This window comes from Diorhabda carinulata, chromosome 5 (genome assembly GCF_026250575.1).
Source record: "Diorhabda carinulata isolate Delta chromosome 5, icDioCari1.1, whole genome shotgun sequence".
In the NCBI taxonomy this organism is placed as follows: Eukaryota; Metazoa; Arthropoda; class Insecta; order Coleoptera; family Chrysomelidae; genus Diorhabda; species Diorhabda carinulata.
Window position 1 is genome coordinate 16,055,271 of NC_079464.1, and position 17,447 is coordinate 16,072,717.

General features: G+C 32.6%; 1 protein-coding gene across 1 annotated transcript in view; it reads right to left on the reverse strand.

The window, feature by feature from the left end:
* The window catches only part of LOC130894523 (coiled-coil and C2 domain-containing protein 2A), a 30,108-nt gene extending 13,393 nt beyond the window's left edge, over positions 1-16,715 (reverse strand). The window contains exons 1-8 of the mRNA XM_057801404.1: positions 16,678-16,715; positions 11,804-11,973; positions 9,124-9,448; positions 7,480-7,580; positions 7,304-7,426; positions 3,466-4,192; positions 1,193-1,926; positions 596-952 (exon numbers count right to left, since the gene is read on the reverse strand). Coding sequence (XP_057657387.1) covers positions 596-952; positions 1,193-1,926; positions 3,466-4,192; positions 7,304-7,426; positions 7,480-7,580; positions 9,124-9,448; positions 11,804-11,973; positions 16,678-16,692 — 2,552 coding nt within the window. The 5' untranslated portion in view covers positions 16,693-16,715. The remainder of the gene's footprint in view (positions 1-595; positions 953-1,192; positions 1,927-3,465; positions 4,193-7,303; positions 7,427-7,479; positions 7,581-9,123; positions 9,449-11,803; positions 11,974-16,677) is intronic.
* Between the last annotated feature and the right edge of the window lie 732 nt (positions 16,716-17,447).

Here is a 17,447-nt window from a genome sequence, read left to right on the forward strand (position 1 = left end):
GAGGATGTGAACAAACTCTTCATTTTCTTCAATAATGCATAAAAAAGTTTCGGGCAGCAAAATCTTGTTGGTTCGATGCCTGATCCATTGTATTTTGTAAAAGTGATGGTGCTAATCTGACCTCAACATCCTTCAGGCAGACCTATCGAAAATTCCAAGAGCGGCACTCTGCCGACGCGCTGACCCTTGAGGTCTTCTTCCTACAGCAACACTCTCAGGGGTTGGAACGCATCTCGTATTGCTATCTCTTTTGCTCGTTTCACTGATATTTCCAAAATTTGTCATCCATAACTTTATCGAATTTATAGGAGAAACTGGCTGATAGCGATTAACTTAAAAATAAGTAAGAAAACGACGTTGAGCTGAGAAATATTTAGCTAGTGGTTTGATAAAACGCTTTCATAGCAAACGCTCGGTGTTGTTTATTTTAGAATGAGTTAATAAATTGATATGTAGGATTTTTTCGCATATTTTCAAAAATTTTTTGCATATTTTGGGTACCCAATTGGCATATTTGCTCAATAGCTATGTATTTAAGTCTTAATATAAATATTTTGATAATGAAAATTCGTTAGTTATAATGTTTGGAACTTACTGGAAGTAGATGAAAAACTTCTCATCTATAACACTCTCATAATCCAAATTATTGTCTGTGTTCTTGCACATTTGGAAGACTTTCATATGGACCTGCTTCAAAAATTTCTTGCCGAAATTATATTGAGTCTTAAAATCTGAATCGCCTTTATCGGATAAACTTTCTTTATCTTCTGCGGCTTTCCTTTTATTATATTGTGATAAGATGTTTACGGGAAATTCTTTTATCCTATTCGGTACCAATAAACCGTCGAATTCAATTTCTTTTTTGTCTCTCAACATCAAAACCTTCAATCGTATATTTTCTTCTATCTCAGAAATATTGCAGAATGTTAGAGAATTTTGGCAAGCACACAATCTGAAAATAATAAGAATGATAACTCAAAGAATTATAAAGTACGCACATTGGATATGGAAACGAATACCCGAAATAAAAATATGATGATAAAGATGACGCATAGTGGGGCAAAAGGCATATAAGAAACAAAATGTCGGCTCCAAAATTATCTTTTTTCTATTATTGATCTCGTTAACAAATAATTCTCCTCGAGGTCCACTTTCTCAAATTTCACCAATAAACAATATGTGTGTCGCTTACCTGAAATAATTATTTGTCTGACTCCTTTCGAAATAGTCATCCTCAAGTGAATCTAATGTTTCAATTGCCTTTTTGTAATCGATAACCAATTGTTTATCCATTACTTGATCCAATATATTCATTTTGGTATAAAAAGTTGTATCAATTTCTTGTTTATCAACTTTCTCCCATTCTATACTGTATTCTAAATATCCACAAGTTTTCAACTCGAAATTTTTAATATTTTTCAATTTTATATCAAATTTATCTACGACGCTTCTCAATTTCTTTCCGCTACCAACTCCTTCGTGTTTGTAGTGTACAATTTCACTTTTCTCGAAATTTTTCCTCAAATTCTTTCCCGAATTTTTTGAGTCTGGTAAATATATATTCATTTCGCATACTTTCTTTTTCAACAATGATTTGGGTTGGGCGAAAACTTCTACTGTCAAATATTTTGGAATTTCTATCAGTTGCAAGAAAAACGTTTCGTCAATGATTAATTCGAAATCTTCAGTTAAGTTCAGAAATTTAGTTTTACAAGCTTCGATGCTATTGCAGAGTATTCTCAAATAGAACTTAGTCGAAGATATTGCTGATCTTCTCGCTATTTCTCTACTATAATCAACAGTTTCAGTTACAGGATGATTGCGACTTAAGAAAAATCTTAATTTTGGTTCTCCTGGTGGCTTGAAAGTATTTCTAAATAACTTACGCAGATGTTTACGTAGCTTTTGATCATCTGTTTCATGAATCTAGAACAAATAAGAATAACAATTTAATTTTCCGTGATACAATAGTGACATTCGAAATTTTATTGTGTTTGGTTTAAATTGGAGACCTTCATTCATCTTTCAGTTCTCTTTTGGAAATAGCTAATGGCCAATTAGAAAATGTGTTCGCTACCGATTAATGAATTAGATCAGAGCAATGTGATAATAACAAAAAGCCATTAAGAAAACCTCATAAGGCAATACGGAATATATTAAAGTCATTTCAGAGAAGAACGACTTTTCAATGCAGAAGTTCACAAACTTTTTTCCCTTCAATGCTCTCTCTATAATTGTTAGAAAAAAGTGGTACGTGATTGAAATTTCCTTTGTTTAAAACAATCTCCTCTACAAATTCTTAGTCGAAATGAATCCACTGCTCACACAACACTGAAGACTATGGAGAGAGACTCGTTGAAAGATTTTTTAAATAGTATAAGGAAAATTTCTTGTAGAAGGGAGGTTTGTTGGAGTTAGCCCATATATAAGAGCTGCTCCTCTGCAGGACTAGGGTTGTGAATGTTTCGTGGGGTTATGTTTGCTATCTTGGCTGGAAAGGAGAAGGAGCGAAGGAAATTTGCTAGAAGAAAACGAAAATATAGCTCTGCTAAGTAAAAACATTTGTTTGTTCTATTTGCTTGCTTTTCAAAAACTTTATGTTTTTTTCGAAATGAGGAGTGGGCAGCTATAGCTGTGGCTGCATTATTCCCTATCGTCGGCAATTTGGCTTGTAAACCGATTTACCAGGCTACAGGAAAACGACAAAAAACACCGAAGATCGTCGAAATGATGAGAAAAGGCTTTATTTTATGGATATCAGAGAGTTTTCAAGGAAGATTCCAGTGAGGTCTTCTTAGGCTGTTGCTAGCTGCCGGAGGGGCGGATAGGGGAGCTTTCTTTCAAGTTTTGAGCCGAGGGACCATATATCATTGATCCAAGGGGTAATAAGGGTTCCTTTGGTATCGGAGATGTCATATGTTATATGTATTATTTCACGAGACTGAAGGTGAACTTCTCTGAAGACGATAATTTGCTTATCGAAACGCGTCATACAGTGTAATTGAGAGCTTTAATGTAGAAAGTGTATGCAGTATGTGGAACAACGATCTAGAAACTACAAATTAATTTTTACTATCTCTAGATTGTACAGGTTGTCTCTTTAAAAGTTACGTATCTTAACTATTCGGCATGAGTCATCTATCAAAAATTCATAACGTTCGAATGTGTGATTTGGAAAATATACTTAAATATGTGTCCCGATTTCGCAACTTCAAATACCTATAATCAAGAAACGAGAGATCGTATAGGAAATTTTCTTGTCACATCATCTACTCACTCCCGAATTTATTGCCTCAATTCGCGGAACACCCTGTAGATTACATGAAGGTTAAAGCATTTTTACACATTTCTATTTCTTCTCTGAAACTCTGCACACTATTGATTTATTTTACGTATGACTTAGCAAGGCGACCCAATCTTTGTGTAGTTTTCACTAATATTCAATGCAAATCTTTAGATACTCACTTCAGAAAATTCTGTTGAACTGTTACTCTCATTATCGTTAGTTTCATTTCCCTGACTGGAATTTTCATATATTTCTTCCGTACTTTCATGCACTTTCTCGTCATCTAACTCATTTCTATATTCCCTCTTCAGCTCTTTCAAAGTTTCTTCATACATTTTATTTTGCTCTTCGGTTTCTTTCTCAATTTGAACCGGTTCTTTTTCAATCATCAGTTTCATACTGGTACTAGAGAATGTTTGTATTTCTCGGATTTTCTTAACAATTCTCCAAGATTCTAACATAGTTAAAGTAACGTGTCTGTATTTTTTGCTCTCTGTAAAATATTTATTTCTAATTTTTTTAACATCTCTATCAATCTTTTTCAAATCAGCATCATTTTCTATTTTACTTCGTTTCTTTCTTAGCTCCTCCAAATCATTTTTTAAATCAGTTAATACATTTCTCTCTTGAATGGCAATATATTCTTCGTAAGCTGAACTTAGAAGTTCCACAAAAATATTTTCTAAGCTAAAAAGTGGATGATGTCGAAATTTCAAATGCGAGAAATATATTTCTAGGATATTTTCTTTCATTACAACAATTTCTTCAAGACTATCATCATACAAATTTGGTGGAAAATAATCTGTTATAGTAGATTCATTAGTTTGGAAACTGGAAGGTCTAAGGGAGAACTTTGTTGTGGGTTGTTCCAAAAGAATCAAGTTACCGTCGTTATAAAACCATCTCCTAAAAAATAAAAAAGCACTTATAAGAAAACACTCAGAATTAGCTACTTAGAACTATATATAACGTCTATTGAATGTAAAATGGATCTAACAAAAGAAGATGTAACATACACAATTAGATCAATATTAAAAACAAAAAAAATGAGGAGACAATTTCAACTACATATATTTTCTCATCGCTGACGTTGTCGCCTGGTGATTTTATGCCTTATAGTTTTCGAAATAATCTATTGAAAAATGAGAAAGGCAACTACTAGCAGAAATTGTTGACTTAGTTAGTAGTGAGACCCACGGAATCAGTTTATGATAACGAAGCTTAGACCGAGCGTACATCGCGACGCAGATGATGCAGCACAGCTTAAGACAACGCAGCATATTTTACTGTAGTATGTAGCCACCCCGCATATTGAGACGCAGTCAAAGCAGAGCAGCTCAGTACACAGCAGGGAAATTTTGGAAACCAAGTGTTCGCCAAAGCTCGTGCAAATCGTGGACTGTGTAGTACCCCCCGTGGACTAGGCGCAGAAACTCTGTCACTTTGTTGACCTGCGCCAGGATAAGCTTGAAATTTGCAATGGAACTTGAGAAAAATTATCACGTTCTATCCAGTTTCACATGATACTTGTGATCTGGGAGGAAATATGAACAGAATTTGATATTGGAGATAATAAGTGACTTTTTATTAATAATTTCTGTAGATGAAATAACCGAAATCCCTTCATAAATACAAAGGCTTAAGTAACTGTTCTGTGACCTAACCTAACCTAACCTAACCAATCCTCATGCTCTATATTGTGCCTATGCTGGACCGCGTCACGTGGTATTCTTGACACAATTTACTGCAAAGGAAAATACAGGTAGCAGTCTTAATATTTCGAAGAGCAGAAAAGGTTCTCAAAGAGCAGCCCATGCACCACGAAGCTTATACCATAGACAAGAACCACACCACCACAAATTCTTCGAATTTTCACGAAATTGAAATTAAAATTCTGCTCAATTAAATACGAGAAACCAGGGTAAGCCGATATAAGTCACTGAATTGTGAGAGTAGTCGTGTCTGTAATAAAATCGACTCAAGTCAAAATCCAAGATGAGTTTAAACTTCTCATATATGTACTTGTCGTACCAAAAAAAAGGAATCTGCCACTAGAGAAACTGAATCATCTACCTTTTACTAGAAGTCGCGGAAAAGTAGCTGAGGAAGTTAGATTCTCACGTTTCAGTGATAGTATATGTTCCTTTCGAAGCCGTAAAGCTCTGACCGTTCGAGAGCTTCGCTCTTTGCTCAACTCCACATTTTCTTCTAGTTAATAGATGGTACCCGTAGCAATGAACGATTTTGGTATCGTTATTTGGTGTTTTATCGTTGTTTCACTCTGCTACGAATCCGTAACTTGGCGAGGAACTTCAGTAGCAAACATCCAGATAACCAATCCTTGGAAGCAAGTAAAATCTCTTCTACTAGATTCAGCGTTTTCGTTATGAGAATTGTGACACCTGGAGCACTGTATTTCTTCACAGATGCTTCCTAAAGCAAGTTAAGCACACAATAAAAAACAAGCGCTTGAGGCAACCCGATACCAGAACTTTGAGCTGAAACCAAGGACAAAAAATCTTTACAATTTTTTGTTAAAGTTACATATCTTTGAAAAATTGGAGTGAGCATATAATTTTTTCCGATGTATTCATAGTTAGGTTTAAACTTGACAGACAAATTTCTATTATTCAGTCAAAATGATCGTCAACTGATTATAGCTCCTTCAAATTGGTCTGGAGGTAGAAGACATTAGATATTCATAGTTGAGCCTTGATAGGCTGATTCTCTGGTTCTTTGTTTTTTTTAAAACCTGTTGAATAAAGATTTTTCGCCTGCTGGACTGCTAGTTCATTACTTACCGATGTGAGAAGATAACCAAATGACAGTAACTTTTTTTCTTATGTCCTGTACAGATTGGATGATAAAACACAATGAGTTTATGAGGAAAAGTTATAGAAGTGGTGCTTGTAGCATACTAAATGTATAGTCACTAAAGGTTGGAGGGATTATGAATGATTTATTTGGTATTTTTGACTATGAATATACGCATCCTACTCAAGTTACATTCCTGGAAAAATCCGAATCTGAGATTGAATCGTAGTTACAACCAGTTATTCCTTTGAAGACACTCATATATAATCCAAAGAGAGGCCAGTTTGCTTTTAAATTGCTTTCTTGTACTCTAATATACTCTGTATAACGCTATAATACCTGAATGGAAAAAAATTGGACCAATCTAAATTCGGTATAAGCCCTATCACCTGCCTTAGGACGTTGTATCGAAAAAGTTCAACTTTGAAAAAAACTTCACCTTAATAATAAACAGAAATGTCATTAAATGGTATACGGACGGATCGAAAACAGCAGACGGCCCAGAATCAAACACTCCGAAAGTTTGGGCAGCGCATCAAGTATTTTTCAAGTAGAAATCTATGCAATATGCAGTTCAATCTAGAGAGGAACTATCGCAAACTCGTTTAGGATTGCCTAAATAAATTGAACGAGCTAGGCAAGAAAGATAAAATTACCATACAATGGATTTAGAGACACACCGGAGCGAAGGGAAATGAAATAGCAAAAGTGAGAGCAAACAAGTCCTTCAAGGGGACATGAACTTTTCTGTGTTATCAGCTGAAGAAAACAATGGAAGAAGCACTAGAAAAGAATGTAGATAAGAGCACAATCAATTATTGGCAGAACTCACAGGGATAGAGACAGATAAAGACTCTTCAGGGAAATTATAACAAGAGTAGATTTGCTAAATGTATTAACCAAAGTAAGAACAATCTACGAATACTAACAGGAGTCCTATCAGTGCACTGACGCCTCAACAAACACCTGAAGACGCAGTTAATACATATAATATTTTTAAAACAATAAGATCTCCTGAGGAAATCTTCATATAATTTCGCTGATACATTGTCTAATTCTAGGACTCTTTTACTCGTAGTTGTCATGGTTTTATTCATAGAAAAAAATCTCTAACTAATTTAAGTCTTTTCAAACAATCATTCATCAGCTAAAGCATATAAAAAGAAGTATAAGGATCGATAAACTGAAAACAACTCATGATACCTGTCATCAGCCGCTACGAATCTTTGTTCTAAAACATTCTTGCTGCCTCGTGGAATATTCAATACATTCACAATTGTTAGTTCGGTAGATCCAATTTTCTTGCTATTATCGACAGTTTTGTACCTAATAGAATTATCGATATTATTTCACAACTCAATACGTTCTCTTAATCTCACCTATGCGTGTTAAAGAAACATCCTCTTTCGGCTAAATCCACAGTGAATTCCAAACTTTCCGGTAAGGTATAAGAAACAATTTCGTCGGAAGTTCCTTCATCCTCATAAAACAAAATGATATAGCACAATAAATTATCATGTTAAATAACAATATATTGATGAAAAAGTATATTTATCTTGAGAAGCAAAATGCGGGAGGAAACAGGATTGGAAATACTAAGGGTGGAACTAATAAATAATTATACAATATATAATATATATAAGGAATAAATTGAATTTTTTTAAATAAATATCATCCGTAGACTTTGGAAGTGTGTAGAATTGCGAAGTGTCCATTTCGAATTAATTATATTTTTTTTTTGTTTTCATTTAATAATTTGTGGGCTAATTAACTGAATTTTTCTACATTTGGATTTTTTCCTTATCTAAATAACACGATGTTGGACAGTCTACATTTCAATTAGGAATTTTCTATTGAGTCTCAATACTTCTTGAAAATATTTTCAAGAAATAAATACAATTTATGATAATTTCATTCAGAATGTCTCTTTATGGAGAACGGTTTCCTTGGAATTCACAACACTCTAAAAATCTATATATTTCTTTAATTTCTTATTTCTAAACCTTTTGATATATTAATGCATCTCAATATTCTTGATTTTATATCCCTTCTGTTTCAAAATGGACATTTATATTTAATAAAATTGACGTTACGACCTAGAAAAAAGAAGATTTAGAAATATGAAAAACTCTATATATCTACTAAACCAGAAATTCCATCTTTTTGCTAAAAAATTGATTGAAAAATTCATTTTATCTATCATTTTTCCTTCGATCCAAATCCCATACGGGCAATGGAAAGGGCAATGTTGGGAATTACGAGAAGGGATAGAATTACAAATGAGAACATAAGAAGAAGAACAAACGTTAAGGACATTATTGAAATTATAGCCCAAAAGAAATGGAAATGGGCAGGCCATGTAGCCCGAATGACGGATAATAGATGGACGAAAAGAATATTGGAGTGGAGGCCAAGAATGGATAAGAGAAGTAGAGGCAGGCCGCCAACAAGATGGAGTGACGATGTAAAGAAAATTGTAAGAAATTGGATACCTACAGCTCAAGATAGAGATAGATGGTTTAAACTAGAGGAGGCCTATATCCAGCAGTGGATGGAAGATGGCTGATAGATGATGATGATGCTGAAATATGATGGTTTTTATCGTTATCTAACGTTATAAAAGCTTCAGTAACACCATCAATCGTATGCAGTTAGTAGCTACATCAAAATTTTATATATGTTATACTCTATTAAAAATATGTTACAATAATTTTTTGCGCACACGAATTTAATTAGTACAAATATTAGAGTTTGATTTGCCTTGACATATAGATAGAAATTGAAAATCCAAATTTATCAAATATTTTGTGTTTCTCCCAATATTCTTATTTATAACTTATTTATTCTTATTATAACCTTTATTTAGTAGCACAATTCATGAATAGTTAGTGATCCTCAATTCAAAGGTAATATAACAAGAAAAAATTTAGTTGATTAAAATCCAACCTTCCTACAAATATGGTAGAAGGCAAAAAATCATGTGGACCTAATCACGAAGTGTATATCATGGATAATGAACTCACTTCTTTCGTTTCTATCACAAACTCAAAAAATTCATTATTCGGCTTGTAGCTCTCTCTTTCTCTACCAAATTTATTCCTTACTGTCTCAATTTCCGCATCTATTATTTGGCTTTCTTTCCTAATCCTATCAACTGGAATTTTTCCCCTTCTAAGATCAGTCGAAGTGATAGATGTTCTTTCCTTAATCCTCTTAATGTGTTCAGATATTTTCTCTTTATAGGTTTTTCTAGAATCGCGCTTTGAACTCGAAGGTCTCGTATCCGGCTTCACCAAAAATATATCATCAGATATTTCAGAAATTGTTCTTTTTCCAGAAGAACTTGGTCTAAAACATTGAAATCCATGTTTTATTAAAAAGTAATTAATTGAGAAAACAGATGTTTTAATTATGCGAGTCAGAAAAATGCATTGATCCACGTAATGTTCAATGTATTTGTCCTAATATAATAATAGGTACGCCAAAACAAATCACAGGAAATATGCAGGATATATCAAAATTATTATGCTCAAGTAGACGAAAATAATAACGAAAAGTAACGGATTATGGATATCCATGCTATCGGAGAGGAGAAAGACATGACAATGGTTTAAAAATAATCAAAAAACGAGTTGAAGATGGCAGAACTGTTAACATAGAAATATACGTAAAACCTCATGGACTTCGCCAATAGGAGAAACCAAGAGATCACGTACTCATAACAAAAATTAGAAGAACTCTTTAAATGAGAGAGAGAGCCGACTCCATGTATGATCACGAGCTAGTCAAAGGAAAATTCAAAATTGGTATAAGAGTCCACTAGGAACCAAAGGAAAAATGAGACAAATTATAGTAAAGATATTGAAAAACCTAATATACCAAACAACAATAAAGAATTGGAAATACATTCTCGAATATTGGTATACATATCAAATGACGATGTAGACGATACATAGAAAGCATATACAATACAGTGATATTAAGGGGGTCATTCCTTGTGATAGGCTCAAAAAATCGATTATTTTCATAAATTGCTTTCTTAATATGTTTAGAATACGGTAGTAAACTGATTTTTGAAGATGCGAAGTTGTTGTAAAGAAGAAAGGTCTAATTTTGAGGAAAAAATGTTCTATAAAGTTTTTTAAACAATTCTTTTCAAGTTATTGGAAAAAAGCATTTTCGAATTTTTAAAAAAACCACCTTCTTTCCATAATGTCTGAAAAATGATGAGAGGTACGTATAAAAGTATGATTATGAGGAATAAGAGGTTTTTCACCATACATTGCAATAAAAGGAGTTGTAGCTCTTTTAAATACCATTAAAATGGTTTTTTATAAGTTGTGATAGCATCAAAATTGAAGAAGTTATGGTCCAAAAACTTATCGTATTTTTTTCTACTTAGTAAACTGGAAGTGAATGTACACAGTAATAAAGACCAAAACTATTGTCTTATGAATATATATATATATATATATATATATATATATATATATATATATATATATATATATATATATATATATATATATATATATATATATATATATATATATATTATGGCACATATATTTTAGAAACGTAGGCCAACCAACGTTCATTTGAATGAAGATACAGTTTTAGACAACTTTTAAATTTATATTTTATTCAATAAATGGTGATTTCTTACTCTATAAATAAATTATTTTCAAATGTGTAATCATATATATTCACTATTTTAACTTAGGGGTAGTATTAAGGGCTGAAAAGCTTGAGAATATGATAATCATTTTCGAGAATGTGGAATAACATTTAAATCATTCTCATTCCATCAAAATAAATTTTTTCAAACAATTTTTCATCGAGGGGTTGTTTTTAAGGGTCAAAAGGGGGTTGAAAATTCGATAATTGAGATAGAGAACATAAAATCTTATTTACTCTATACTTAAATCGTTTAATGTCATACCAAAGTAATTTTCAATTTAGGGGTTGTTCGAAAGGGTTGTAAAGTTTTCAAAGGGTTGAAAATGATTTTATCATGAGGTAATTGTATTAGAACACACTTCACAATTTCATCCCTTGATATTAAACACATTTTCTGGAAATAAAATAGCTCAATGCTAATTTTTCCATTAAGGGGTTGTTTACACCCCTTAAAAATAAATTGGCAGAGCCCAGATCATTTTCACTTTTGAAGTGAATGGTGAGATGAGTCTAATTTCAAAATTGCATGCAAATGGCTTCACAGTAAAAAAATTCCGAGGTAAAACCCTATTTTTTGCTTTAATGACTGCTCTATTATGAAATATTTACATTTGAACACTTCCTGTAAATATTGCGAGCGATACCAATAATAATGTGATGGTAGTATTTCAAAGTTCAGTTAACTGTATTCCATAATATCATCACAGGAGTTGTAAGAATAAACTGTTCAAATTGATGAGTTTATATTATTAAATTACTTTCTACTCTGTTCAAGTTATAGTTTATAAGCATGTAAATTAGGAAAAAATATGAATGCGCTCAATAAATTCATTATATTCTTTTGACTGACTTGAGAACATACTTCAACTATCTAACAGAAGTGATAGGCGTATAGACTGGAATGCTCCATTATTTTAATACTCAGTGATTTATAGAAATAAACTATAATATCAGGGTTATAACATTAAAATGAAAAATTTCAGTTTGATTCAACATCCTGAGAATTAAGAGAATTGGTCCTACCTTTTCGAATATGTTTTTGGTGTTACAGAGAAAATATTTATTATGTTGGCATCTTCGGTTCCAGATACAGTATCGACGGAAGTCACTGTAGGAGAAAGATCAACTCGGTTACTTCTTTTATTTTTCTCATTTATAGGTGATTTTAATTCTAGCAATTCAATCAACTCTTCCTAAAATAAAAGATTCATAAATTTTGCTTATACATACTCAGTATATCCTTTAAATGCCCATTTTTAAATAAAATCCATCGGATGTTTGAAATATATTTTCGAAAATATGAAAATGTTATCAGCATTATTACATATCAGAGAAGCAATTTACATCAATGAATAACCATGACTCAATAAGTCTTGTGAAAAAGTAAAAAAAAACACATTTTTTGCCAAAAATCTCCTGCAAGAGAAATATAATTATTTGGAATTATATTTTGCCTCAAAATTTACTTCAGTTTCAGCAATCACTTCCTCATTTGTGCTGAATTTCTTACCGGAGAGTATTTTTTTAAATCAGTGACTATACAGTGAACGAGTAAGCAATTCAAAGTGTTATTCGCTCCATTTAACCGTCGTTGCCATCGACTTGTGAATCGCTGCATTGTCTCGGTGAAACAGTGTTTTTTTTCTTTGACATATGAGGGCGTTTTTTGCATTCAAATGATCCAGAAACACTATATAGTATTCATTATTGAGTGTCTCTCCTTACTGGAGATTTTCGATGAAGAATATTCCATACGCATCCCAAAATACTGAAGCCATAACCTCCCCAGCTGACTGTTGCGACTGTTGCGGACGTAGTTCACCTGCTGCAGTCCACTCATATGATGATCATTTTCATTCCGTAGTGAAGTGATAGATCCATATTGGATGTTCAACTTTCTCCATTTTCAGACAAAAAACTCTAATAACCACAGACTCACTATTAAACAGGCACCAAGCTGCACAAATATTTCTAAACTTGCTGATGAGTGCTGACATCCTTAAGTTGTTAGGAGACTTTTCTAATCCAATACTCAATTATAAAAATGAACGATTCTCACGGGACGCTTTAACAGCGCTTGACAATGGTGCTGCTAGTAAGGAAATATGGTTTTATATGAGCCCCTTCACATGGAAACTTTCAAAAAGCGCTTTTGCTCTGCTAGCTGTACGCTTCCGTTGCAGAGTAGAGAGTTTCTAGTAATGGAACCTCTTCACAAGGCGCGACCCATCAGCTAAGCCACTTTAGAAGGCGCAACTTAGCTGCACCACTTAGCAGCATGTCCCACTTTTCAGATGCGACGCCGAAGAGAAAGGACTTGACTATATTGTGATAGTATGTGTCGGTTGTATGTATATACCTATGAGATAAAATGGGGACAGAGGTCTCTAACATTGACACTTATTATCTCATATTGAACGCTGAGAAATAGCCAACGATTCGGGATTCTAGATGCGACGCTCACAGCAGTAAAATCGCAAAACGCAATATTTGAGTTGCAACTAGAGAAATGACTCCTATGGGCAATTCAATTCTTGGTTAGCACCGTATCAACAGGTTTCACTGATGGCACTTGGACGTATTGCTATAAAACTAGTAGTTATGTCCGCTTCATGGCGACGTAGCTGAAAAGCGCTGCTAAAACTCATCGTGAGAAGAGATCCTGATAATATTTTTGAACCAACCAATTAAACAGTCCACTAAAATATCAAACTTGAAGCTAGAGGTCGCCTATTTTATCTTAAGATGATACACATGGCATGCAATAACTCTTAAAAAATATATTCTCACAATGTGACTTCAAAAGATGGAAACCCTTGTCTAGAGAAAAGTCACGAATTGTGCGAGCCTCAGTAGATATTTTTTTTGAAAGTTCATCTTATACGAGTCGGTATTTGGAGAGAAATTCTGCAGATGGATTATGCAGAACATATTACACTAGCAGTAAACGAAAGATATTGCTCTTCTTGCTAAGCCGAAAAACGTATAATAGGCCAAGAAACGTTTTTTTTTTTTTGTAAAAACGTACAGGAACAGGTGTTTTTTTTAATATGTTCAGGGGTGTCCCCTGAATGTAAATTCAAGTGGGCATCAGCCGTCATCTTGAAAAACACGTTTTATTAGATATCTCGCGAACCGCGCATCCTAAGACAAAAATTGTAGAGATCATTATTGTAGATAATAATATTTACCATCTTTTTTATTTGGAACTTCATCTGTATAACATATAGGTTTTTATTTATAGCTCTCCAAACTTTTTTCAATATGGATTTTGCTAAATATTTAATTACCCTACATCGTAAGAATTGTTATCGTTATTCTTAATATTATTTTTATTAATTAACTTTATGCTTGTATTATGCTATTTTATATTGTACATTATTATTTTATATTGTAAATTATGATATATTGTAATATTCAAAATAATTTCTTCTTTAATAGAAGAATATGAAGGTTTTATTTTTTTAAATTTAACGTGAGTTTTTCGAAAAAACGCTAGACCGTTTCAATCGTTGCAAATTTTTTGAAATACTATGTATATTCGTCTACACCCTATTTTCTCTGTCTAAAATTGTTGTCGAAATCACTGAAAGAAAAAGAATTTTACGAATTTCACTTCAAAAAAACGGACTCAGACATTTGTTATAATATAAAACGTGGCCATATTGAAAAAAGTTTGGAGCGCTATAATTAAAAACCTAAAAAAAAAGTTTCAAGTAAAAACGATGGCAAATATCATTATCTACAATAATGATCTCCACATTTTTTGTATGATGCGCGGTTCGCTAAATATTTAATAAAACGTGTTTTTCAAGATGTTGGCTGAAGTGGAGCCCCCCATGGCGCCCACTTGGATTTACATTCAGGGGACACTCCTGAACATATTCAAAAAAAATACTTGTTCCCGTACGTTTTTCTCAGAACCTACCTTTTTGGTTGGGGCTCTTGAACTATAACATTTGCGTGTGAATTAATTATGTTTCGAGATTGTCCAGTTTCTTTTTTTTTAATATCTAAATAAACAGTTTTTCGTGGAATCTACTATACTAGGTACATTGATAACTTCCGAAATGTTGTAACAAAAATATATGATCAGTGTCTTCGTTGTCAAATTCTTTTTTCTTTGTGTAATTAAAAATCTAACATATGAAATGCAAATTTTACTCCAAAACACTCAGGACAGCTTAAATCCACTGTAAAAAACATTTGAATGGAGTCCTTCGGAGCGTGAAGAAAATAAATGAACTTCGTCGTAGACCTCCCCTGGACAATAAGAGAAGCTCCATATGAAGGTTTAATGTAGTAAAACAAGATTATAAAAAACTTTTGTAATATCCGTGTCAATTAATTCAATATATTTTCTCCATAGAATTAATTATGAACAATGTAATTGAAAATTAACCTTAATTCTAATATAGTTTCATATAAAATTACTTTCACACTATGATTAATTATTTAGATACATGAAAAGAAGTTATTTCAACTAGTATTTCTTAAAACTAGTATTTTTGTTTGTATCTCGACTATGTTAGATACATAGAGTGTGTAACGAGACTTGATGTGGTGAAGCCGTAATGCAACCCCTCGTTCCTGAGTTATAGGCATTTATAGTTGCGAAATCAAAACTCATACTATCTGAAGGCCAGGGACGGCTCATGCCCAATAGTTAATAATCCGTATCTTTAATAGAGACAACCTGTGCTATCTAAAGAAAGAAAAAATGAATTCTTGGTTTAACTTTAAAAAATTCATAGTTTTGGAGATATGTAGATTTTTAGATCGGTATATATAACAGAGAAACCGTTCGCCATGAACAGACATTCTGAAAAAAATTATCATAGATTGTAATCATTTATTGAAAATACTTACAGGGGGTATTCAAATACGATCAAACGACAACTATCCATAGGATTCTCCAGGAGCGACTTCTTTACCCTTTTCACATCCAGAAGGTGCACGCCATGGAAGTAGAGGATCATTCCATAGGACTGGCCTACGCTCGTTGATTTCTAGATAAACAACGAGTGGATAATACATTTGTTCGAAAAGTACTGTTTACTGATGAGACTGGTCGATTTTGTCAGCGATATTTAGGATTTCTCTAATACGATTTCCCATCCATGTAATGTGCAATTCCTCCTTAGACTCGGGAAGTGTGTAGAAGTGCTAGGTGCCAACTTGAAACATTTATTAGTTTTTTTTGTTTTTATTTGGTAAGTTTTAGGCAGACCAACTTAATGTTTCAACATTTCAATTTTTTCCTTATATAAGTAACATGATGTTCGACAATATGGAGTTCAATGAGGCAAGTTTATTTGTGTTTTAATACCTCCTGTAAGTATTTTCAATAAATAATTACAATTTATGATAATTTTCTTCAGAATGTCTCTTTATGGTGAACGGTTTCCTTGGTACTTACAATTATCTAATAACCTACGCATATCCTAAACCATGAATTTTATCGAGTTGAAAAAAGAATTCAGTTTTGTTAAAAAATCGATTGAACAATCCATTTTTGCTATCTTCAGATTGTACAGGTAGTTCTCGTGGAAGTAACATTGTCAACTAACTAAAGCATGAGCCTGACATCCAGATAGTAGTATAAAATTATTTATTCTGTCAAACACACAATATGGATTCAATCATACGAAATCATGCATTAAAAATTCATAATGTTGGAATGTATAATTTAGAAAATATACTTCAATATGAGCTCTGATTTCGCTAATCTGAACGACTACAACTCAGAAACGAGGGGTCGTATTAGAAATCTTTTTCCTCCCGATTGTTATGTATCAAGTCATGTAACACCCTGTATACATCAGTTCTACAAAACTTGGAAAAAAGTGTTTTATATATTTTCTTATCTACATTCTTATAATATTAATATGACTTACCTTTGACGAGTTCATGTTTATTGTATTTTTGTTTGTATACACGCGTTATGTTTCGCTTTCTGGTTACCTGAGCAACGTTTAGAAATCGCTTAGCAACACCCAGTTACCTAGCAACTCTCGAAATGAGTGTGTCTATGAATATATACGTATTCAGAGACCATTATAATTGATGAAAAGATTGGAAGAATTCAAATATTTCCATTTCATTTAACGTTTTGATGCTGTTTCCATTATTTTGATAAGGATTACAGAAAATCGTCGAAGCTAGTGAATTAAATAATTTTTTCAGTCTTAATCGAATTATCTTGTATTTTTATAATATTCAATACCCTTTATTGATTATTTCTTTCTAATCACTTGCTTATCTGTATCTTAATTGAATCGATTTTTTTAAACGGGCGTAAGTACAAGAAAATAAACATTCGGAAAACTAAAAAAACTGTTTAAATCAAAATATTCCACATAAAATATTTTTTTATAAAAATGTCAACATGTGAAGAAATGCAATTTATCTTTATCAATACTTTAGATATACACCTCTAAAAATCAAGTTGCTAACCACTAAATTGCAAATAAAAACTTTATAGTAAGATAATGTTCACAATTTAATAAAAAGATGGTAAAATCACTCACTTAAATGAGTTTAAAAGAGGAAAAAAAATAAAGATGTAGATTTGATATCATATTTCTGATTTATGGGTCATCGTTGGGTTTTTCATCCTCAAAATCGCTGATAATCTCTCGAGATCTGTCATCAATTGACCAGTCAC